Source organism: Marmota marmota, unplaced genomic scaffold (genome assembly GCF_001458135.2).
Source record: "Marmota marmota marmota unplaced genomic scaffold, marMar, whole genome shotgun sequence".
In the NCBI taxonomy this organism is placed as follows: Eukaryota; Metazoa; Chordata; class Mammalia; order Rodentia; family Sciuridae; genus Marmota; species Marmota marmota.
In genome coordinates, this window is record NW_026000171.1 from 9,386,738 (window position 1) to 9,412,770 (window position 26,033).

General features: G+C 42.0%; 1 protein-coding gene across 27 annotated transcripts in view; it reads right to left on the reverse strand.

The window, feature by feature from the left end:
- Window positions 1–26,033, reverse strand: part of Mical3 (microtubule associated monooxygenase, calponin and LIM domain containing 3) — a 264,490-nt gene that overhangs the window by 68,532 nt on the left and 169,925 nt on the right. For 18 of the 27 annotated variants that reach the window (XM_048787731.1, XM_048787733.1, XM_048787746.1 and 15 more), the window contains 7 exons: window positions 24,329–24,427; window positions 22,294–22,350; window positions 19,628–19,735; window positions 16,966–17,073; window positions 16,199–16,385; window positions 10,259–10,347; window positions 8,930–9,017 (listed from right to left, as the gene is read on the reverse strand). In XM_048787731.1, coding sequence (XP_048643688.1) covers window positions 8,930–9,017; window positions 10,259–10,347; window positions 16,199–16,385; window positions 16,966–17,073; window positions 19,628–19,735; window positions 22,294–22,350; window positions 24,329–24,427 — 736 coding nt within the window. Of the gene's footprint in view, window positions 1–8,929; window positions 9,018–9,477; window positions 9,642–10,258; window positions 10,348–16,198; window positions 16,386–16,965; window positions 17,074–19,627; window positions 19,736–22,293; window positions 22,351–24,328; window positions 24,428–26,033 lie in introns of those variants that run through there. The other 9 variants (XM_048787752.1, XM_048787750.1, XM_015500822.2 and 6 more) reach the window with 6 other exon arrangements.

Genomic DNA, 26,033 nt, shown 5'->3' on the forward strand with positions numbered 1-26,033 from the left:
CTTTAAAAAATTTTTTTAAATTGGGGATTGAACCCAAGGTGCTTTACCACTGAGCTACAACCCCAGACCTTCTTAAGAAATTAAAATTTTAAGATAGGGTCTCATTAAGTTACTAAGGCTGGTCTTGAACTGTGCTCCCCTCCTGCCTTAGCCTCCCAAGTCATTGAGATTACAGGCATGTGTCACCATGCTGGATTTTTACATTAAAAAAAAAAAAGACAAAAACGTTTTTTAGACAGGGCCTTAAAGTTGCCCAGGCTGACCTCAAACTTGTAATCTCCTGCTTCAGGTTCCCAAATTGCTGGGATGACAGATGTACACTACTGGGTTCAGTCTACTCTACAGAGGACAATATTTCAGCAGAAAACTGGGCTGGTTCTCTCAGTTGCAAATATAGATAGCTCCTTGCTATGGTATTTTCAGAAGAATGGAGAATGAAAGTTAATTCTTGACAATAGAACAAAACGAGTGTCTTTAGCTCTTGCTTCTGGGAACCCATGAATTATTCTTCACTCAGGGTATCCAGTGCTACCTGTTTCCATAGATTTCAAGGATGTCAGCCAGAACTTCCCTGGAGCCTCTTTTCTTCCTTCCTGTACCCAACATTACTGTGTCCCTGCCAGTGCCAATTTCTTAAGAAAGGTGGACCCAAACAAGAAGAAGTCATATAATCAGGTTTAGAGTCATTCACATCAGACTAAATTCTAGGAGAGAATATTTGCTTTTAAAAGCACCTGCAGGAGGACTGGGATTGTGGCTCAGTGGTACAGCACTTGCTTAGCACGTGTGAGGCACTGGGTTCAATCCTGAGCACCACAAAAAAATAAATAAATAAATAAAATAAAGATATTGGTTCATCTACACACACACACACAAAAAAAAAAAAAAAAAAAAGCACCTGCAGTTCTGGTGTTCAGTTGATAAAATTGTGAGTAAAAAAAGCTGATCTCTCCCCAAACTGGTCTTCCTAGATTCTGACTTGGCTCCAGAAAACAGAGAAATAAGAATAAAGAAGTTGTTATGATCCTGTTAAAATGAGAGCCAGCTACTCCTTGGTTATCAAGGTTTGAGCTCAGTCCATGAAACTATGATGGTTTAGTAACAAACCCTTTCTCTAAGGTTTCAGTTAAGAGTCTTTCTAATCACAATGTTTATTTTCAAGTTTGAATTCTGAGCAGGGACCCAATGCCAATAGAATTCCTCTCTCTGGAATTCACTTCCACAGTTTTCCTGGCTTTCTTACTCTTAAAAGAACATGAGAACTGAATGAAAACACACTTAGGCCTTTGCCAGTAAAATAGCCCTGCTTTTACCAAGAGTTTACTGGAGAAAACCAAGACCTACTAAAGCCGTGGGTTCTTCTGGTGCCCTTAGGTCCTGACCTGGTCATCAGTCATTACTTTTATATTAAGTAGGACTTGTTACCAAAATAACTCCCTCCTGCTCACTCATTATGACTGATCTACTTGTTGGCATTTGCTGAATGTTTGGCTACACAGGAGTTGCAAGGTGAGGGCAGGTTTTGAAGGCTCAATGAGGTTTTAGATCTTTGTGAAAAGGGACTGGAACTCAGGAGGATTCTACTTGAAATCTCTGTCTGCCTGTTATGTCTAAGAGAATCCTGATAGAATAGTAGTACCAGGACACAAGATGCAGGGATAATCCAAACCTAGAAGATGATAGCTGGTATCAGAACCTCAGAGAAGCACTGGTTATGAGGGTCTGAGTTCCTCTAGTGATAGAGGTGACTTATTATAAATAATTACTAAAGATCAACAATTCTAGTAAGGACCTAAAAGAAATCAGGCTTCAATTCCTATGAAATAGTAATGGTAAAGTAGGAATAATTCTGGTATTTTATAAGAATAAGGAAATTAGTTGCTTAATAGTTATGCTTGGGACAGTTTCATGTGATTAACGTACAATCATAATGAGCTGAAAAAGTACAGGAAAAAAAATAGAGAGATAAAGAAAACATAAGAGGCCAAGAAAAATTCCTATTCCACTTTAAGAAGGCCCCAAAAGAGTCTGTAGCAAGGCAAAGCTGGGGCTTTTCTTCCCTTTCTGCTGAGGAGTTTTCAAAAACTGTCCCTTTAATATCAATCAGGGGTCTCTGTGAGGCATGTGAAACTTCTTCATATTTGGGTAACATTCTGTGTATACCCATGCATACATCTCAATGTTTGGAGGAAAAGGCCACCAACAGCAAGGCTATTGTAGTCAGCCTGACTTAGGGTTTAAATATTGGTAGTGACTCAACCTTTTGCCTATTGTCCTTGGAGACCCATTGAAGAACCTAAAACACATCCAGAAAATGTTTATAAACTGTGTGAATAGAGCCATGTGGAAGTTGGCTCACAGGAAGTAAAAGGGAGACAGTGTTCACGTGGCTGATAAAACCTGGAAGTAATTGAATAGGAGTCCCATATGCCTGGAGGCCCCTTTCTCTTCCCAGGCATAGGGAAGGTGATTTCAGCACAAGCCTACTCCCTCCAGAATGAAAGCAATAAATAAACAAGGAGCCATTGTGAAGAAAGAGGCACTGGCAGTCAACACACACATTGAATGCCATGGGTGGTGAAGAAGGCACACAGCAGTCCCATGATCTCACTCAGGTGAGAGTGCCAGCAGCCCTCCCTCCTGCTCACTCATTATGACTGATCTACTTGTTGGCACTTGCTGGATGTTTGGCTGCATAGGAGTTGCAAGATGAGGCCAGGTTTTGGAGGCTCAATGAGGTTTTAGAGCTTTGTGAAAGGAGGATTCTTCTTGAAATCTTTGCCTGCCTGTTATGGCTAAGACAGCCCCCATCTGGATCTTTCTCTTCCATTTGTACCTCAGGAGGGACACTTGTGGGACTTGGGTCCTACATAGCATCATCTTGCCCTATATATCAGTGTGAAAATAGAGTGGCCCATTTTCATGGCCTGTTCTCCTTTTGTGTCTGCATCACAGTGTTCCACTTAGGGAATGTCTTAATTAGGGAAACTGCCAGGGAACTTATGAGAAAATAGAGAATGAATTTCAAGAAGTTTCAGAAAAAAACAGTTCCACAGGGAATTTTTCCACATTCTTCGCAATGCTTGGCACAGAATTGCATCAGATGTTACATCCTTCAGTACATCATCCTAATGATGGTGGGTGGCCCTCCCCTTATGACTGGGAGATGGGAAGGGGATAGGAGAAAAGGTTTAAAATTTGGAAATCATAGAATCATAGACACTTCCACATTCATCCTTATCACTGCCTCTTTTTTTAAAAAGTTTTTTTTTTTAGTTGTAGATACAATAGCTTTATTTATTTATTTTTATGTGGTGCCCAGGATCAAACCCAGTGCCTCACACGTGCTAGGTAAGTGCTCTACCACTGAGCTACAGTCCCAGCCGTATCATTGCCTCTTGGTCGATTTGTTAATTGTTGTTTATTGCATCCCCCACATCCCAATTCTTCCTCTCCCTTTTGCAGATACCATGGCACTATTTCAGAGAAAGGAGAGCAAGACTAAGCATTTGGGATGGTTACAGAAATAAGCAGCCAAGAGAGGCCATTTAAGCAATGCTAGGATAAATTCTGACCAAATGCTCTTAGGATTAGAATGAAGCCAATGACAGTATTGTGGTAGGCCCTTGCTGGTAGGAAGCATGGTTATCTAGAATACCTAGGAAGGCCAAGAACATGGCTGTTCTACTCTGTGGGGAAACCTGATGCTCCTCAAGGTTCCTGCAGGGCTGCTCCAGGGTGGAGAGAAGACAGTAAGGCCTTTTAAATACCAAAACACTCAAACTTCCCAGGGCCCAGCAGGAACAGGTTTGGTGCTAAAGGCTTCATCCACTAAGGTGCCCTTTTTTGGTCCAATTTGGCACTGCAGCTGGGCCTGTGCCCATGTGATTGGCATGCCAATGTGACGAAGCAGCCTTGACTGCTAAGGTCAGCAGAAGGGGACAGTCTGTTTCTTCTCTTTCCAGGCTTAAGAGGAACCAAACAGAACTGGATATTCTAACAGCAATCAGGTCTGAGCAGATAGTGTGTGAGAGATGACAGTTGGCAGGAAATAGCAGGAACTTTCAGCATCACTAGCAGCATAGTCGCTACACTTGAGGATACCCCTAGTGAGAGCCTCAAGGTGGAGGGAGATATCTAACTGGTCCTGGTTCCCCTCAGGGGCCTGCTACAGTTAGAAACAGAGGAGGAATGCCATGGTGGATACAGGCTTTGTGTGGGAGTTCTAGCCCTCCATTTGCTTGGCCCACGGGTTCCTCATGCTGGCTGGCTGAATAGGGGACATGTGGGCCCAGGTGACACTTTTCTTGTACTTGTTTACTCATATTTGCTGCAAAGCAAAACATCTTGTACCATGTCAGCCTCCTGAGCAGAGACAGCCCTTTGGTTAGTGGTTCATATGTTAGACAACACAGGCCCCCTGCACTCTCACTGACCCAGACAGAAGCCAGAGTCCTTTGCACAGTAGCTTTTGAGCTCATTCTGGAGACCTGCCTGAACATCACCCATCCCCACCCTCCAATCAGGAAAAAGGGAAGGAAAAGAAAAACTCAGAAACCCGAAGATTGTTTGGAATTTATTCTCTTAAATAAGAACGTAACATTTGTTTTTTTAAAAAAAACTTAAAAGCACAACACCTTGATTTCACAGTAACGGCAAAAGCAAAGTTACACAATTAAATTAAAAACTCACAAAGAAACACACCAAAAACTCACAACAGCACAGATTAAAAACAAGGGCAAAAATAAAGGGTTTAGGGAAAGTCAGAGTGGACAGGTGACATGTTCCTTGGCACAGCTAACTCTCCCTTGCTCTGGCTTCTTTGTACCACTGCCAAGGGAATTCTGCTTGCTGTCTCTACCCCAAGTGAATGGGGGAGGGGAAGTAAACCCCTTAACTCATTGGCCAGCCCTGCAAGGACCTGGGGGCCTCTTTTAGGAGTACCTAAGAATGTTCCACTGTTTTGCAGGAAGCAGCCAGACACACAGCAAACTCCAAAAGGCAGTAGAAAGTGGAAATAACTAACCTAGTTAAAACAGAGGGAAAGTAAAACAGAGGGAAGGTGGGGCATTTGGTTCTTTGTTGCTCCTGAAACAATTATATGAGATGGGTGTGTGTGTGTAATGCTGCTCATTTTTTGAGGTACCCAGTTTCCCAAATCTCCACTTCCATATGGTATGCTGTTTTTGGTCTGCTGTGGTTCCTCAAAATCCTAACCAGAGGCAACGTTCCCAGTGTAAAAGCTCCCTTTCCAGAACCAAGGAACGAAAAGCTTTAGGAATAGCTTCATTATCACTATTATTATTTAGGGCACAATATATAAATAAATATTTATCCACATATATGAAATGGAACCTTACATATATGTATATATATATGTATGTAGATATGTATGTGTGTATGTATGTATGTGTGTGTGTGTATATATATCATTCATAAATTACTATCAACTCAACTATGACTCTTGGGATAGGATTAAGGAAGAAGGCTAGATTACAGAATTCTTTCTACTTGGTTTTCCAAAAATGCCTAAGGGAAGAGGACTTGGTAAACAGTATGAAGATTTCCTAACTTCCCTCTGCCAGGCAGGAAACCCAGAACTGAATGAATTCCTTGTACTGCTTGGCTATTCTGGCTGGTGTGGGCAATGCCTGCAATTCTTAATGGCCCATCTGGATCTAAACTATGGAACCCAAAGGTTACCACACGAGAGGTGTCTGGGGACAGGGAGCAGGAGACTGCCAATTGTAACCTTGCAACTTCTTTTATTAAAAAAATCTTCACAAATCGACAGACAACTGGCATGCTTCTCGCACCTGTTCTCTGCTGTCTGCACTGCATATGTTCTCAGATGATTAATTCTGGGAGAAAAGTTCATTTCTTTTCTTCCTTTGTTACTACACAATCCTAGCTTCATTTTTGGTTATTCATGATAGAAGGTAAAAAGGGAATTCCTCTAGATAAAAAGATTCCCAAACAACTGCAACTGAGGGTCTCACGTCCTAGGGGAAAGCAATCCTTAGAGGTTTTTCTTTCTTTGCCTGCTGTTGTCCAAATTTTTCTAAAGACGGGGCAGGTACTATGAGGCCAGAGTAAGAAAATCTGTGCCAGGTCCACTATCTGTAGCAGTAAGTCTAAGAAGCTTGGAAAAGTAGCATTTATAGGTTTGAAAACAGAACTAGAATTTCTATATTAAAACACATGACAAACAAAAATACTGTAAACGATGTCCCCAACACACTAAATTATACTAGCAGTTACATATTAGTGTACCAGAGAAAGACAGCACTTAAAAACCACCCCTGTAGTGCATTCTTTTAACTGGTGGGTTATATTGCATTTTGTTTTATTCTGGTTTTTTTTGTTTGTTTGTTTTTTGGCAACAGCAGTTATTTTGGCACAAGGGGAAAGAACACAAGCGAGAAGACAGAAATGCCACAATAGAGAGGAGGCACAAAGCAAAAGCGTGGCAGGGTCAAATACTAACTAGCTGACTGTTAGTCTAGTTTTTCCATTTGTAAGTTTCGGGGGCATGTGGTTCTAGGGAGGATGGCTCAGTAACACAACAGAATCAGGCTCATTCACTCACAGCCTTTTCTGGTCTAGAGTTCAGTGGAGGAGGTGTACTCAGGTTCTAGGTTCTCTATGATACACATTCTGGAATGCTGAAACACCTGAGCTTTTCTGAAAGAAATTCTTATTAAATAATCAAAGCTTTGGTTTGGGATTTAAAGAAAGAAATATATATAAAAGAAGAGACAAAAAATCTATTTCATGGCAACTACAAATACCAGCCATAATTCTTTTCTACAGAGACTAGCACAAGTTAGCTCACAAGGAAAGCAACTATGCTTTGGAGCATATTCGGGACTCAGAGGTCTAACTTCCAAAAGCCTGAGTCTCCACAGGCAGATATCAAGGAAACCCATTAGCCCTAAGCTCTCTGTCCTTCTTTTTGCCTAGAGAATACTTTAAATGGTGGGGGAGGTGACAGTGCCTGACTTCCTCACCTTAGGGGTTCAGGCTGGGGTACCTTCCAGATACAACATCTTTCACCTATGCTATAATAGGTATCTCCCATGATCTACCTCAGAATCAAGAACCATGGGGCCTGAGATGTTCTCAGGCTCTGATTCTTTCTTGATTGTTTTGATTCTTTAACTGCACTGCCAACTCTTATCTTCTCTCCCTGTTTTGTAGAACATTCTCTCCTCTGTGGAACCCTTACTTCTTTAGAATTTCTAAAAATCTGAAATCTGTTATGCCTTCAATTAGTCAGAAAGGGAACCAGAACTAGATGGAAAAGCAGGCAAACCCAACCTGTTCAGGAATGACCTAAACCTTATCATTCTTTATAAGAAATGTTTGTATGCCTTACCCAAGGGGGGGGGATTTAATTTGGGTTGCTTTACTGAGTAGTTGGGTTCCTTTGAAAATCCATCTTTGCTGGAGTAAGATCTAGACTAATGAGGTTGAGCTGCCACCTGATTAAATGCACATCCTAGTGAAGAGCCAAAGTTATCTGGATCCCTATCACTCTTCTCTGCCAGCAATACCTCCCATGCTCAGAACATATCAATTGCACAGTGCTGTTATATTTCATGAGAAAGATCACAAAGGGTCTGATGATTGTACAAGGCTTAAAAATCCTTTCTGGCTTAAACATGGCTTTCAAATGTTGGTCCTACCTGTAGGGCACTTAACATACTCTTCTGAATATGATGAAGATACATGCAGGAGCCGAGTGAGCTGGTTTTGCAGGAGTGTGCCTTGTTTTAAGTTCAAAACTGCCCCCAAGGCTTTGTGTCCAGTCTCTGGGCATGTCCCCCTTGCCCAGAATGAGCACCCCAAGGCTCATAATAGTTTCTTAGCATGGGAAAAAAGCAACTCTGGGTACCTTTTATCGAAAGGCCAAAAGAATAACTTTTTTCATCATGAAAATTCTACTATCTATTCCTTCTCCATGATTTCTGGCATTGGCCAATAACCTTTTAATTTTCATGAGTTTGTTAATGGTTGCTGTGAATGGGAGGAAGTTCACAATTTGGGGCCTCAGGACTTCCCAGCAGTTTGCAGAACTGTGGATATATCTCACAGGCTAGTTTTACAAGGGGCTTAGAGGGGCAATTTTAAGGAAAAAACAAAATAATTCTACTCCACAGGCTGGGTGCCCTGAGTCCTCCCAGTGTGATGACCAGAACAAGAATGTTTTTAGAGGTAGAATGGTGCTGTTCAGGTCCTGACATAGGAAGTAGTAATGAAAGTGTGACAGACAGGTTTTCACCCTCACTGCAAACTCAAAAGCCCCAAAGTTCTTAGGGTAGTTTATGTCCTGTAATGGTTATAGGTCAAATAGGAGAACAGTGATAGCTTATCCAGATGCCTAACTAGGAAATGAGATGTAAAAATTTCAAGTTCTGGTGAACACAAATTCAGCCATGGGCTGAATTACACAACTCGACGCTCTGTCAAAGGAGTCCTGAATGAAAACTACAAGGAGGTCTGGCAACTTTGGCTTCTCACCTGGGTCGCTGACCACAGCAGCTTCTTCTAGACTCCAGTTTACCTACAGAGGGTCTGTACCCTGATCTGTCTGAGGGATGTAGGATGGGCTACAGTGTCCATACTGAGACTCCGAATAACATTACCCACACTTAGATGATACTGCTTACCACATGGCACACTTAGTAGCTCACAGCCTGCCAGTGAAACTCCCCTCCGATTTGTACCAGCACCTCTGACAGGCCATACAGAAAGGGGACTCCAAATGCAAGTAGCTGGCACATGAAAAAGGAGTCCAAAGGGTTTTGGGCCACTTGATGCCCAAATGAAGAAATGTTCTTTTGGAGGTGCTGGCTCATCCCCTTGGCCTTGTCACAGAGGCCGAGAGAGTGACGCGCCACCCAGCCAAACAAGGAAGTGAGGCTACCTGGAGTTCTCTCAGCCGAGCTGGTGATGGTACTGGCCCGTCCACTTGTGTCTGCAGTGGGGCCATCCTGCAGGGGTCCTCTGGCCTCCTGGGAGAGTCCATAAGAAAAAGAAGAGTGACTCTGACTGAAGCCCTCAAATCTCAGGAGGTAATGACAATCTGATTGGTTTGTCTATCTCTTGTCAACCAAGATTTATATACCTCACAGTCTTTCTTTAAAGAAACAAGGACATATTCACATAGAAGTCACTAGAAGTCAAAGTCTCTATCCACCCAAGTCATCCATTGGTGTGCTGGACTGGTTCCAGGACCCTCTCGGATACCAAAATCTGTGGATAATCAAGTCCCTTAAAATGGCATTGTATTTGCACATAACTTACATAATCTCCCATGTACTTTAAATCATCTCTAGATGATTTATAATACTTAATACAATGTAAATGCTATAGGAACAGCTGTTATACTGTATTGTTTAGGGATTAGTACAAGAAAAAAGTCTGTTTGTGTTTGGAATAGAAGCAATCTTTTTCCTTTTATTTTCCATCCATGGTTGGTTAAATCCACAGATGTGAAACCTGTGGACACAGAGGGCCAACTGTATACCTTTTCCCACCAGTCCCTCTGCAGTCAAAAGAAGCCTCTCAAAGCAGCAGTAATCAGCCTGCATACTGACAAGGTGCTGTCCATGCAGTGGAGGGATTACTCAGGTCACCTTGACAAAGAAAAGCAGAGGGACCATGCTAAGAAAGAAAGGAAGAAAGAAAGAACGAACGAACGAGTGAACTTAGACAAGTAACTTGCAGAACAAGGATATTAAAGAAGTTAGCAGGCAGAGCATGTTGCAGTCAAGTTCCTTTCTGGCATGAAGAGCAGGGATTGGTGTGGCTCCCATTTGCTCTTAGATGCCCTAAGGCAAGGGCTAAAGAAATGGAAGAAACTCTTCCTTAGGATGCCTCTTCTCTCACTACTGCCTCTCTTGATGAGAGTTCTAACTATGTGAAAAAGGAAGAGGACGTTATCCTTAGCTGCAGGGCATTCTCCTTTCAAAAAGAGGCTTATTCATAAAGTCAGAGTGAATAGAAGGGAGGATCAGTATAATTCCTCAGTTCAGCTCAGGTGGTGGATATGACATTACTTTAGCGAAGTACAACATCAGACTGAAAGGCTGCTTCCCTCCCCAAATTGAATGCAACTATGTCTTGGGCCCTCATGGGACAGGCAATGTTCCAATGACCATCCAGCAAGCCCACCTGTCCCAACCCTGATCTACAATCAAACTGGTGTGCCACCCACTGCATTTCTCCCACTTATAGGAAGGATTGTCATTACCTTTCCAGACAGAGGAGCCACAGCTGGCCTCTTCCTTTGTGCGTAGCCAGAGAGTCGATAACAGTAGTGTGGTTTACAGTAGAATTTACCTGTAGACAGCAAGAAGCAGGGGAAAAGCGAGTAAGCAAAACTCTGTAGTTCTGAACTTGACTCACTGGTCTTGGCACACTCCTGTCTATCTCCTTCAGCCACAGGATGTTGTCACCACCATCCCACCCTTTCACAGGCCCAGCTTTCTTGCTCAGGGAAGCCAATCCTTCCCTTTAAACTTTGATTCCAGCCCTCCTCTCCCCTGTGCCTGAAGTGGGTGGGACCTTCTCTTTGGGTATGTAAAGGTCATTAAGCCATTACCCAATCAGTGCCCACAGCAAAGATGTGAGGCTTGCATGGCAGGGCCAGCTAACAAAGTGGCAGTGTATAAAGAACAAAGATGTGGTCACATGAAAGCTGCGAGTAGCATTTCTGGGGAAAGCTAGGATGAATGCAAGTGCTGGGTGGAGGCGTAAAGGCTGCAGGAGCTGGGGCAGCACTGGCATTCACTCTGACAGGTCCACTTTTGCCCCTTCCCTCTCCTACAACTATAGGTCTTACCTCCTTCATCACCCACTATCCAGTGCAATATTGTTTTTGTGAGTTTTGGTCACCAATAAATAGGACAGGATAAAGTGTATTAATACTTGGTTCATATGCAACTTATTTGGTTTTTTAAAATATCCTTCTGTAAGAAATACCTTTCCCATCTCCATGTAATTCTTATAGACTCTATCAATCATGTGGCCAGACATTACCCACTATAGAAGTAGAAATATAATCAGGTTGGTCAACCAGAATACTACCTCCCACCATCCTCCTCAGGATATAAGCCCCAGGAATTGGTGTGTGACTAAAGGCAGTGTAACTAGGGCCATAATTGGCAAATAGGTGAAGAACAGGTAGCCCTTCTCTGGTGCTGTTATCTGGAAGGAAGACATAAATTTAAAGCTTATACTTGAATCTGACTTGGTTTTCTATTACTTGTAACCAAGAGTCTTGTTTATTATAGTATGAAAAAGCCATAGTCAATTATTGTTATTTTAATTTCTGTCTTCTATTTTTTTATGTTAATTTTGTTTTTAAATTATTATTTTTTTTGCATTAAAGCAGAAACCTAGATCTTAAAATACAACTCAATGGAACTTGATTGAATCTTCATGGAACCCTTCTCTGGTATTCTCAATTAATAAAGAAGTTTAAGTTTCAGAAATGAATCTCAAAAACCAAAACAAAAGGCAATTTCCAAGAAAATTCTAGGAAACTCTTTTCTCTAGGAAGATAGTACTTTATGTGAAAAGCATGAGCTCTGAAATCAGATCTCAGCTCAAATACTGTATCAAACACTCAATGGTTGTATATATTTAGCCTGTTACAACTACCTCTTCATATATGAAATAAACATTACACTCATCTCATAATAATCTTAATAATCTGATATAAAGATATCAGATTATTAAGATATCAGATGTTGTGAGTTTCAGGTGCTCAATTAATATATCTTCTTAAACCCTTTTCCAAACCTTAATAGCACTTTTTGCCTTTTAGATTAATAAGAGTAATTCTTATCTAACATTTACCATGTGTCAGACACTATTTTAACTGCTTTACATTTATTGAGTCATTTAATCCTCAACCCAATGAGGTAGGTATCATTATTATCCACCTTTTCCCAGCTAAGACACAGAAATGCTGAGCAATCTGCCCAAAGTGTCCCACTTTGAAGCTGGCTCCAGAGCCTATACTTTTAACCACTATGCTATGATGTCTGTCTCAATTAGTAAAGACAACCAGGCTAATGTTATAAATCAGCTACAAATTAAGGTTTTTACAGATAACCTAAATTAAGCAATCCTGATAAATAGGTAAGTGCCTAGAAAAGGGAATAAGGTAAACTGGGTCATTTATCCATTTGCTCAACAACTTATTGAGTGTCCTTAAGTAAGAAGTACAATCTAAATACTGAAGAACCTCCAGACAAGTTCTCTGGATGGGGCAGATGGTGTGTGAATGAAAATGAGGCAGTAGTGGAGACACCAAATGGGGTATGACAGAACCTGAGTGGCTAGAGGTCTGGGAAGGCCTTTGAGGACGGGACATGTGGAAATGGCAAGGCCAAGAAGACACCCAGCAAAGACTTGGGCGGGGGGGACACGTTATTCCAGAGAAGACAAGGCAAAGGCCCAAGACAGTAATGGTTTTATCACGTTTACAGAATGGGAAAAAGACCACTATGAGAGGGGTACTATGAACTGGGGTCAGGTAACAGCTGAAGGCTAGGTAGGGTACACATGCTAAGCTCTCTCACCCTGGAAAAGACTGCCATTCTATTTGTACTACAGTGGGTAATAAAGTAAGAAAAGGATTGGTAAGATCTGACTAACACCTTTTGAAGATCCCTTGGGTTGCTCTATGGAAGCAGACTAAAGGGGCAATTGTGGAGGCAGGGAAAGCAGTGGTCCAGGTAGAAGATGCAGTGGCTGGCCTAGAGACTTCATAAGACCCCCTCGGGAGTCTGTTTTCTCTCCTTAAGATGATATGGAACAACTTAAGATACTATCTAATTTAGAGTCTTAAGAGTTGACAGCAAATAAAAACGAGCTAGCATTTGGCAAGGGAAAGAGTAGTTTGGTTTGGGACAGACTGTTTCCTTTAAAGAGTTGAGGGGCAGATTCAACAGCAACAAGGGCAAATCATAGACATCTCTTTTAAGTACATGAATCTTGATTCATCAGTTTGGAGTTAATGAAGGGCCTGCTCTGGAATGGATCTCAGAGGTCATTTAGTACAAACCAATTCTTATTAGCTGCATAAAATTGGATAAGCAACTTATAACTTCTCTGAACTTGCTTTCCAACTGGCAAATTACAACTAAAAAATAGCTACCTCATAAGGTTGTTGTGAGAATGAAATGATGTGCTATGTGTTAAAGGATCTGGCACAATTCCTGGGTTATTTCTTTTCTCCAGAGTTATAATTTCTCTTATCTCAGTTAGATTCTTCATTTAATAACCTGTGTGTAGAATAGGCGAAAACTTTAGTATGCCCCTAAAATTTAATTCCATTTTCTAGTCTGCCTGTCCCCTGACAGAAGAGAAGAAATCCTTTGAAGGGGCTAATTTGATGAAAATTCTATCTGGGTTAAGATTTGGTGAGCTGGTGTAGACTCACTGTCCTCTTTTGTGGCTGTCTAGAATAATGTCTTGGCAGGCTAGCTTCATCCTGTGCCAGCTAATGGCCACTGGATCAGGGCACTTGTTCTCTTGCCTGCAAAGTCATCTTCCCCCTCTGCTAGCCAATTCTCATTTCTCACATGCATTTCTGAAGGTTGGTTAAGTCATTCCAAACTGCTGTTGAACATGATCGATTTCCTCCTGCACTGAACTTAAGTTATACTATTCACTATGTGACCTGGCCCTTAACTACACCCTTTTTACAACTGTAAACTTTGCTTCCTATGTCTTGTCTCATCAGTCCCCTCAGAATGTGCTACTATTTAATCTTGAATGTCCTTCCAAAGGCCCATGTTGTTAGAGGCTTGGTTCCCAGGGTAATGCTATTGGCAGGTAATGGAATCTTTAAAGAAGTGGAGCCTCATGGGAGGTTGTTAGATCATTGGTGGGGGGTGTCCCCAAGAAGGGATTGTGGACCCCCAGTTCCTTCTCTTAATGTGTTATGTTATCACAGGGTCAATTGGTCATGAACTGGAACCTTCAAAACTGTGAGTCAAAATAATTTTTTTTTAATAAATTGACTATATCAGGAATTTTGTTAAAGCAATGGAAAACTGACTAAAACAGAGGCACTGGAGGCACATTTAGACCTTATCTGTATCCTCAAGAGAATGCAGCAAAGATGAGCACATATCCACAGCCAAAATAATCTATGGACCAACTGGCTGGACCCTGAGGGATCTCCCAAGGTAAAAAATAACTAAAACAACCTAACTAAGGACAGTTACAAGATGTTGGGTGGGCTCCATCTGCCTACCATCATCTTTGGAATCAAAGGTATTACCCAGAGCAAGGGTATGGGAAAAGCAGAACAGAAATAATAAAATTTATTTTCCTTACCTGAGTAACTATCTTAATTCTTCCCTAATTGGATAGAGCTCTTTACTTTTTTTTTTTTTCAGTTGTTGATAGACCTTTAATAAAGGTCTGTGTTGCTGAGAATCGAACCCAGTGCCTCACACATGCCAGGCAAGTAGGCTACTGCTAAGCCCCAGCCCCAGCACCCCCAGCCCTTTTTATATTTTATTTTGTGATAGGGTTTAAGTTGCTTAGGGCTTCACTAAGTTGCTGAGGCAGCCTCTGAATTTGTAATCCTCCTGTCTCAGCCTCCTGAGTTGATGGGATTGTAGGCATGTGTCATTGCATCCAGCTTGAATAATGCTAATGCTTTTTTTTTTTTTTTAATTTTGTTTGGACAGTGCTCTTTACTAACACAGTTAAGAGTAGAAGGTGCCATGATAATAAAAAGAGAGTTAACCTTTCTTCTCCCCCGCCCCACCTTTTTTTTTTTTTTTTTTGTGGTTCTGGGGATTGAACACAGGGCCTTTCACATGCTAGGCAAGCTACATTCCCAGCTCAACAGTTAGCCTTTCTTAATTCACTACATTGGGATCCTTTCTTGCTCCTTCTGGCACAGTGGCCTGTTTATTCATTATTAGAAAAACCTAGGTAACTGGAGTGACCATCCTAATTGCATTGGCCCTTCTGTATAACATTACCTTGCAATATTTTCAATCAATAAATCACCTATCATGTAATAGATTTAATGCTAACCCATGAATTCCAGTAATCTAGGTCTCTTTGGTAATTTTCTTTTGGGGTACCGGGGATTGAACTCAGACCACTGAGCCATATCCCCAGTCCTATTTTGCTTAGAACCTCACTTTTGCTGAGGTTCTTTGAATTCACAATCCTCCTGCCTTAGCCTCCTAAGTTGCTGGGATTATAAGCATGTGCCACTGTGCCAGGCTCTTTGGTAATTTTGAACCAGTAAAACTGTCTCCCACAAAGTTCCTTCCGTTCCTATAGGAATGGATGCAGGGCTTGCCACTGCCTCATTTACCTATTTCTATTAACCTTCAGGATCTTCAGATTACAGGTGGCCAGCCAATATCTGTCAGTCTCTGTGAAGTGTTTGCCCACTTCTATACCTTCCATTGGCCAAGGTCTTTCCATTGTAAAAATAGTCAATGCTACAGTAAATCCCTGGGCAATGAGCTGTCCATTCCTCAAATACGAGGCAAGAAGATGATGATGCCAGAGGGAGACAGCAACATCAGGCATATTTCAGTCAGCTCCCAGGGGCAGACGCTTGAGTATCAAGGGGCCTGGGATCTATTTTCATTTGCTGTCATCAACTATAGGCAAGAAGCATAATTTCTACATATCTGTAACCCCACTACCAGAAAGACAACAAGGCTTATCCACATTGTGTCCTTTAAAAAAAAAAAAAAACTTTATTTATTTACTTATTTGTTTTTATGTGGTACTGAGGACTGAACCCAGGGTCTCACACCTGTGAGGCAAGTGCTCTACCACTTAGCTACAGTCCCAGCCCCATATTGTGTCCTTTTACCTCAAGATCCCACCATGAGGTAAAAAAGCAAGGGAGTGTAAACTCAGAGAACCGATTTAGGTAAATGCATGCCATTGCATTACCATAATTACTGGGTAACACTATGATACATCCTGGTGACTTCAGAAAAATATTTATAAGAAAGAGTTTCAGAGAAAAAAGGAAATAATGGAGGGGGAGAGGTGGGAAGGGTTAGTAGAGCTACAACAAAAGCACACAGAAGAATGTAGCAACAAAGGACCTAAGGTTCCCAGCTCAAATAGACAAAAAAAGTGCCTGAGCTCAGTTTCTAGGTATAGGCTAAGGTGCAGACTGACTCACCATCCTCAATGTCATAGGCATAGGCTGAGAGGCGCAGGGTGGTGGCACAGTAGTCGCATTTAAAGCAGCTCCGGTGGAAGAACTTGCCCTCAGCACTCAGTCTCTCCATCACATAGACCCGCTTCTGGCAGAAATAGCACGTGTCGCTGCCCCCCAAATTCTGTGGGAACTCCTTCTTCATGGAGCCCTGGGGGAGGGGAGAAGGAGTTAGGGCAAGGCCTCTCAGTCTTCCCTCCTGGAGCTGTACAACCCCTCTCTAGGTGAAGCTGACTCTTACCAGGTGTTTTTATTTGGAGATAGACTACAAGTGCTAAAGGGCCACATTTGCTCTGCTTTTGGCTCTCCAGAAGAACAGCAGCACTCTTGCAGTAGTTATAACACACAAGCCCTTCCCAGGAGCCCTCAGTACAAAGTGAAGCCTGAATTAGTGTTAATCAACAACCAAAATTTGCCTCTGATAAAGGATCCAAATTTACATTTTCCTAATCAAACCAAATCATTCTGACCAAATTCTTTTTAGAGGGAAGCATTGGTATAAACATATTCAGTGTTCACTAGAGTGTTCTATGAGTGATTACTTTTAGAGGTACAAATGCTTTTCCACACAACATTCTAAACATTCAATTATCAAAATTCAGACAACCTTGAAAAATTATTACATGCCAACACAAGCGGCCAAACAATTTACTAAGCTCCTTGGAACAAAGCAGGTTTGTTCCCCATAGCAGTGTGAAGGCTAGCACCAGTGCCCTTGAGATATCTCTTACCAGCTCCTTCTTGTCTAGAAGGGTTTTGGGCTGCTCTTTCCTTTGAAGCTGATTGGCTATCTGCTCAGCCAATGAGCTCACTCCGCCCGTGTACATCTTTATATACTTCTATTGGTTGGAGATTATAGAATGACCAGAATGAAAGGAAATGAGAAGGAAAAAAATTAAGAAGACAAGAAAAAACTATTTTAAGGTGTAAAACGATTACACGGTGCAGCAGCAAACCATGCCAACACAGTGCCCACAAGCAGAGAAATGGTGGTGAGTAAAACACTGTGTCAGCGTCTACTTGTGTGGGGTGGTGGTGGTCAGCATAGAAAGGAGCAGCATTTGTGGGAGATGATCCTTTCACAGGAAGAACTTGGTTTTTCATGTCTTATTTTTGGAATATATAGTTTCAGGCAGATAGGAAGTAAAAGGCAGAATGGATGAAAACACAGAAGACAGTAAGAAGGGCACGTACCCTGGTGAATCAAATTACACACAAAGAATTCAAGAGGAATAACACCACACAAGCAATGGATGTCCACACTGACCACCATTTCAGAGTAAAGGAGAGAGTCTGGTAAAGGAGAGTCTGGTAGACTACTTCCTCATTTAGAAAGAAGTCAAGCTCATTCTTGCAAATGATAATCCTCTGGGGTCATTGACTGATGTCAAGAGTTCTGGTATTATTGGTGATAATCTTTATCTTCCTTGTTAGCACTTGACTCATATAGCAACTGTTACATGCAGCAGACATTCCTGAGCTCTGTTGGAAAAAGTCTTCTCTGCCCATTTTCCCTGTTGATATTTAATGGGGGCTTGAGAACAGCATAAGAAAGCCCTTATGATCTATCCAGGCACTAATGCCAAAGCCTTTTAGGCTGGGTGGGGCATCTTAACCACACAGTGCAGCCATGTATACAAGTTTCTTAATCCTGAGAAGTCTAAATGTATTTCTAGTCCAGAAGGGATTATTTTTAGAATTTGAAAAGGTAGAAGAAAAAGAAAATCCAACCAATTCAATCCTCTTCCTGGCAATATTCAAGAAATAAAAGGAGAAATGTCTGCATGATAAGCCATCCTGCTCACACCACGGGCTGGTACCCAGGGCAGTCCAGCTTTGGAGCCTGTCCCTGGGAATGCAAAGTCTTGCTGGCAGTCTTTTAGGGACTCCATATCTAGGTCACGTTTCATGTGCTATGTGCTTCTCTTTTCATGAATTATGTGGAACAAGGGGGATCCCTGACAAATTCAGGAGGCTGTGAATCTAATTCTGACTCAGAAACACAGTAGGTGCAGTTATTTTGGAGAAGTAAATAATCCCCTTAGGAAGTGGTTTGAATAGACAAACATAAAAAGGCATGTGTAAGAGTTCTGGTATTACTGGTGATAACCCTTATCTGCCCTTGCCCAACCCAGGATATGCCATGGCTGGGCAGGGGCAAAGAGAAGTACTCTGGGGATGGGGAGGGAGCTAACTCATGTAAATCTGGGAATAACAGAAGCATAAATGAGAAAACAATTCTTGGTTGCATAGCTCAAAGCTTAGCTGGAACTGAGAAATCATATTTCTCAACTGAAAAATAAGGAGATTTCCAAGGATTGTAGCCATTTGTCTATTAACTTCACAGCTATAACCATTAGGAGTTGAGAAAAAACAAGTGGTTCTTAGATCTAAACCTTCTTTAGATTAGGGACATTGGAGACACTTAGGCCTAGAATAGGCAGACATCAGGCAAAGTGGAGCAGATCATTTAGTAGCTGACATTGAGGGAACAGAAAATTGCATTTTTTTTCATTCTGTCGCAAATAAGTGAATGTAGACCAGATGTCAAACATGCGGCCAGGACACTGTACAGCCCCTGTGCCCCCACTGCACAGCCAAGACCCTTCTCTGATGGCCAGAAACCACCATCCTCAGTAGTTACAGCCTGGGGCTGCTCATGCGTAAAGGCATTTGTCACATTCAATTTTCAGCAATGTGGTGTAACACTAAGCACCCCCCACCTCCCAGAGGTGAAAATTTAAGTTGTTTGCTTTTGGCAAGAAAAGCAGATGGTTTCCTTCTCCCTGTTCTTAAAAAATAGTCAAAGCATAGCAATCACTAGATTAAAGTACTGCACACCACACACATGCATGTGATTCTGCACATATGTACCGCAGAGTCTGGTACTAGCTCAAGAAAAGGAAGCACAAACAGAATGGGCAAAAAGATGCTCTAATCTCCCTACAAACTCCTCTCTGGCTAGATCAGTGCTACTGTGGGAAATAGCAGCATTCATTACTCACATGATTACAGGTTAAGAGGCACTCAGAATACTGCAGATTCACTATTCTGCTTAAGTGATTTCATTACAACATGTAATACATGATTACAAAGGCATATGAAATTTAAAAAACCAATGGCTAAAAAAATCATTATTGAATATAGTTAAAATTACAATCAGAGTAGGCTTACTTTGACAGACTTTGGCAGTGTTAAATACAATTCAGTGAAAGCCAGCAGCTTCTTTAATTTATGTGTCTGCTGTAACCCTCACACATACAGACACACACCATTAGCTTCTTACAGGAGAGAGGCCAAGGTTAAGACCTCTGGACAGAAGGCATGTGTGAAAGTGAAGTGAGCAGAGGCTGCAGAGGAAACATGGTTTTGCCAATTCTCAGACCATGCTACCTGTCGAAGGGAGTCGGAGGAGGGAGAGGCAGGGCGGTTGGAGGAGCGGAGACTAAGAGAAAGCTCCCACTGGTCAACAAAAAATCGACGAGAAGGTTCAGGCTCTGTCTATAAAATACAAGATGGAGGGGGAAAAATCAAAGGAAAATGTTAAATTAAAAGTCATACCTCAAACAAGAAATTTTGACAGTTTTAGACCCTTCTACTCTAGACCTCTATCTAATACATATGATAAAGAAATATTTTTTAGCTCCCAGAAGCACAAGTGGCTCCCTAATCAAGGCTCCCATTTTGTTTTTTACTTATCTTCCAATGCTTATAGTGAAGCTTGCTCTGAACATAAACAGTGCATTTTTTATTGTGTGTGTGTGTGTGTGTGTGTGTGTGTGTGTGTGTATGGTGCTGGGAATTGAACCCAGGGTCTTGGGCATGCAAGGCAGGCACTCTACAAACTGATCTGTATTCCCAGCCCAAATTTGAATCCTAGTTGAAAAAGATATGCCATAGAGATATGTCGTTCTTCACAGGTAAACCAGCTGTGAAAGCCTTGTCTTTTCTGGCTTGGTATTCTTACTCCACCCATCCTCTAAGTGGGCGATTCTGCCAGCTGAGTGATAGGATAGGCGTCGTCAGGTACTGCAAACACATACCTTGTCCCCTGCGGAGAGCCCTTTCCCTGGCCCAAGCCATGCTTTCTCCTGGGTAAGGAAGAATTCTGCCACCACCCCGTTATTCAATTAGCCTTCTAATTAGCAAGCAAGAGAGACAGTAAATATAGGGCTAAGCTTGCTTTTTCTGTATCAAGGGCAGGAATAGTGCTTATCCTCCTTCTAGTGCTTGGAGAAGCTCTGTTTGCCAACGAGGCCAGCCAAACCTCAAGCAATGAATAGGAGACAAGACTCAAAGCTCCCACATCTTCTGCAGACTACACACAACACATACAGCAAAAATGAGCCAGTGTTTTCTTCAGCAATTGGCCCAGAGAGTGAGATAGGTGAAAGCATTAGCAAGTAATAACTGCTTAGTTTCCTACCAGGTTCAAGGTGAAATATTTATAGGCTTGGAGGAACAGAGGTACTACTGTTAGGGTAATGAGAAGCTCTCTGCTCCTCCAGATCCACTGCACCCCCTACTTCAGCCAATACACACAACATTTTTGGGGGTAACAACATGGAATGGCAGTTATCTGGTGCCTAACTAGCCTATACTCTGCTCCAGATGCTCAGCTAGCTCCCTGGTCCTAAGCTCAGCATTCAAGGTAGAGTCAGCTACAAAAGCCCTCAGGGAGTTGGGGATGGACTTTGTGGAAGAGTACTAGTACCACTCACCAAAAGGCCACAACAAGACTGAACATCCATCCCCTTAGCATGACAAAGTCGACAGAACTTAATGGAGGAGCAATAGGCATCAAAAGCGAGCAGTGTACACACGGTACTGGAGCAGTGGAAAGAAAGTTTTGGAAAAACATAAGTGTTGTCCCTCCAAAGTATCTATCCTAGAGCCCTGCACTGAGGAATCCAGATACTAGCTCCTTGGGGAAAAAGGAAGAAAAATCCCCAAACATCTATTGTCTTCTGTGCTCTTCCCCTTGGTAACAACCCTAGACTTCAGAAGTATTGCTCCTGGCCAATTTCTTCTTTTACTCAACATACTTCCCTTTCTTCTTCTTTTAGGTGTTAGTAAAAATCATCAGAACCTCATTAAAACAGACATTCTCCAAAATGTAGGGTACTGTCCTGCTCAAGGAAAATGCCTACTTTTCTTTTTGAGAGATGTACAGTACAGCCTGGGATAAAGGCTGTGTTTCCACGAAGGCAGCCCTAATAACCTGCATGATAAGCCATGAGGAAAATAAAATAAGGCCTAGCCATGCTGAGAAGGTGCAACAGACAGCCCCTTCACCTTGATCCCTAACCCAGCACTCCCATCTTGACAGCATACAGCTGCCTGACGGCAATCTGGTGAGAGGGCATAGTTAGAGAGTGCTATGGTTAGTTTCTTAACAGATCTGAGAAGTAACCTGATTTACTACTTAGCCATAACTGCATTTTTCAGAAAGGATAGGCAGAAGAGGAGGTAAAAATAATATAAAGGGCTTATGTGAGATTAGCAACTATAGATAACCTACTCTAGTTGCAAAGTTATCCCCATCTGGGGATCTTTTTTAAAGGAGGGGGATAACAACAATAACCAAAAGTCTCATAAAATAAGCAGGCCTCTTCAACTGGTCATCTATCTTACTGAATAAATTATGATGGTCAGTTGCAATCAGTGATTCCTCCCTTAGTTTTTTAAAAAAGACCAGTGGAAGCTTTTCATTATGCATACCCATATTGCCATCACCTTCTTTCCACTTATCCTTTTCACTCTTGGTAAATCCTCAGACTGGCAAACAGCATTGCTCTTAATATTTCTACTTCAAGATCTATAACTGTCAAAAGTTACCTGCTTACTTACATAGACCTTTCTCCTGAGAAGCTATCCCTAGCAGTTAATGCTGTTCTCCCATTAACACATACTTTGGGGGTAGAGGCTGAGTGACAAATGTGCAAAAAGCAAGGGGAAAAGGGACCATCCTCCATGCCCCCTTCCCACTGCCCCACCATACAGCGTGCCCCACTTCTTTTGCTCTTAGCATCCCATGCCACGGGTTCATGCTCTTTTACCCTCTCATGGCGGGGACTCTGCTTGCCACGGCTGTCAGCATCAAGATCCCTGTATGTCTGTTGGCAACAAAGTAGAAACTTAAGCTCCATTCGGATGCTCTATTTGAAACTACTAGGTGAGAGCGGGACATTCAGAGGCAGAAATTCATTTCAATGCATATCCCCTGTCCCTACTGGTCTCCACCCAACTAACCATAACCCAAATCAAATTCCAGGACCCAAGAACAATTTTTTGCACAGCCATTCTGTCCACCTGGCCTCCAATGAGGTCAGTTATATAGACGAATAAAAAACTGTGGTTAGTACAAAGGTGGAACAAGCACACTTCTTTCACACAGTGGCATGAGATCAGAGGCATTCAATTGAAGATTAGTAGGGTGAAGTTTTCCACAATAAGATATTAGAAAGGAAAGGTGCAGAGGTAAAAACTGGCTGGAATAAATGACCATTATGAGTCCAGAGGAAACTCAGGTAGACCCTCAAGAAGAACATGAGACCAAGGCATATTTTATTATAGGGAGAAGTAGATGAAGACTGGAAGCATTTTCAGTTTATAGACAGGAATACATACATGAGAGAAATGGGAACCTGTAACACAGGCACAGGGCTGCCTTGCTGAACTGAGGAAATCATTAACAGTAATCACGAGAATGGGGAAGACCCCCATGCTCATTTACTAAGGACAACTAAGGACTTTCACTTTATACCATGTACTGGTGCAAAATTGATCCAAACCTTCCCATGTGGCTACCCAGAAGCAGACTGTCTCCATAAGCATAATGAGGCCAGAGCTTGGGCTCCTGAGGCTCATGACCAGGATTCAATTTTGGTTCCATTACTTCCTATGTGGTTCTATACAAATTACTTGGCTTCTCTACCCTGTGCTCAGTCTCCTCATTTGTAAAATGAAGATAATAATGGTACCTGCTTTGTATTGTTATGAGAACTGGCTAAGATGACACATGAAAGGAACTTGGGTCATAGTAAATGCTCATAATTGTTATAATTGTTAGCTATTAGAGACAAAGAATTGGGCAGTTACTCCCCCCCTCCCCAGTACTAGGGATTGAACCCAGGGCCTTGCACATGCTAGACAAATGCTCTACCACTGAGTTACACCTCCAATCCTGGTACCTGAATCTACCATGGCTCAGTTCTTAAACCAATGGACATACGTTGAACCTCTAAAATCAGACTATTACTAGTAGTCCCCTTTTAAATAGGCTACCTTAATTGAGAAAATGTCTTTGCACAGATCCTGCCCTCCAAATTAGCATTTTATTTTACAGGGATATACCATAAAGGTCAACAAAGCCATTCTATAAATAAATAAGTATGCTTGCCACAAATGTTCACTAGCCATGTCTGTGGTTAATAATCTTTGTGTGGTTAATATTCTTTGTGTGTGTGTGTGTGTGTGTGTGTGTGTGTGTGTAATACTGGGGACTGAACCCAGGGCTTCATAAATGCTAGGAGGCAATATATCATAGAGTTACCACCCTACCCCTGTAAAACAGCTTGAGTGATAGGCCCGGAATGTGAGTGGGGCAGATGGGGAAGGGTGAGCATTTGTTAGGAGGAACTGGGTAAGCAAGAATCAGGGCTCTCAGAATCAGAAGGAATCAAACTCACGTAGGGAGGTCCTATAAAGCTTCCAAATGCCCATTTTAATCACAACTTATAGAAAAGCAAGAGAAAAATGACTGCTTTAAATGGGATTTTATAAAAATGTGTTGCTATCAGGGCTTGTAGGCCTCAATCTCCACCAAATTTAGTTTTATATTTTAGTTTGTGGTTACATACTTATATTCCTAGGATGGAAACTAGATTAAACTGCCCAGGATTTGAATGTACAGTGCATTATCCTGAGGTCCAGTCAGGAAATGCCAATTTGTAGCACTATAGGTTGTTTCTGCTACAAATGGTTTCTACAAATGGTATATAACATTTAAGTAGAAAAGAGGGATTACTGAGTTGGTCTTTACACAGGCAGGCAAGAAGACAGATAGGACATAGAGCATGCAGAGAAGATCACCTGCTGGTCACTGTGCACCTGACAGGCAGGTGAAGTAGGGGGAGGAGAAAGTGTGATCACTTTTTTTGGGCAGGTCCGAGAACGTTCCTTTTCCCGTCGCTTTTACACCAATAGACACAAACAGAGAGAACATTGTTCAAACAATGGCTACATGAAGGGTAGTTCTGGAAAGGCTGATGGGCATTTTCCGAACCTGAGAGGCCCCTTCCTTGCCCCTCGAGCCTCAAAAGCAAATCACTTCAGGTTGGACTGACACCTTCTGTTAGGCACTGATGGCACAGGTAATCTATGTAGTTGGTGAGAACTTGTGATGTAGCACTTTCTAAATGACAGGAATCAAGGGATTTGGCAGGGAAGTTGTAGAACAGGAAAATGGTCTTAATTATAAGCAGAGAAAAAAGGCATTCGGGTCCACCATAAGTGATATAAGACTACCTCTTAAAAGTTGGTGATGCACACCCCACAGCAACAAAGCAGAACGCACAGGTATTTGTGATAATATCCTACCTACTCTTTTCACACCCTAAATAACATTCAAAATTTCTGAGAATACCAAGGTAGTACAAAAAGTACAGGAAACAGGATAAAATAATTAGGCATACTTCACTAACTGATACCATATATATCTTCATGACTTTTTTCCTCATTCTGCACCTCTAAGAAAACTTCTCTGCATTTGAGAAGCAATTGCACATTATCTTGGGCCTCTTTGATTCCTTTCAGGTAATTCTTAGTTTTCTCTGACCAGATGACTGCCTGGGGTAGGCACACATGTAAAGCCTGCAGGAGGAAGGCTTTAGTAGTCATGAGACCAGGGGAAGCATCCCCACTGTTTGTTCCCACCTCATGTAACAATCTACTTCCAAACCAAGGCTGGTTCTTGCGCAGAGTTTGCGTACAGGATGCACTTCTGGGATCAAACGCAAAAGGAATAGGGAAGGAAAGAGCTACAGTGATTATACAGGAAGGTTAGGAAGAGAAGTCACTGGCAAGCAGAGTTGTTATTCATTTCTCTTCTTCCATACAATGACTGAAATTGAAACTGATTTTCTTGTCAACTCAGCAATCACTGCTGTGTCTGTCACACCCTCCTGCATCAGTGGGAACAATGTCAAGAGAAGCACAAAGTGAGCCACAATGAGGTGCTGCCAGTCAGCACCCAGTTCCTGAAGGGAGATGAGAGGCCAGCAATCAGGGCAAGACAGAAGCAGCAGCCAAAGTGCTCCCAAGTTCTTGTCTCTTTAGGTATCTGTAGAACCTGACATCGCATCCACCTCTAGTGTTCAGGAGATAAATTTAGAGGCCAACACTCAGGAAAAGATTATTATGTGAATATTATAAACTTCAAATAATATTCATCATCTCCAACTTTATAAAACCTAAAGCATATAAGGATCTAACAAGGTTTTCATTACTTGTGATTTCTTATTTACCCATCTACTTAGTTGCTCTATCCAGCTATAATCTCTGGTACTCATTACCTAGAACCTATGTTTGACTTTAAGGGTTTTAATCTGCTGAACAAATGGCCTGTTAGTATCACCCTACTTCACTGATTGTGACCATAATGACCTGATTACAAGCTATCTAAGTCTGGGTGAACCATAGTCTCCATACCAATCCCTGAAAAATGCTATAGGCTATCAGACAATCCATAAGAAGTCCCATAAAACCAAGCTCCTGATGCCTCTTCAGGGCAGCACCA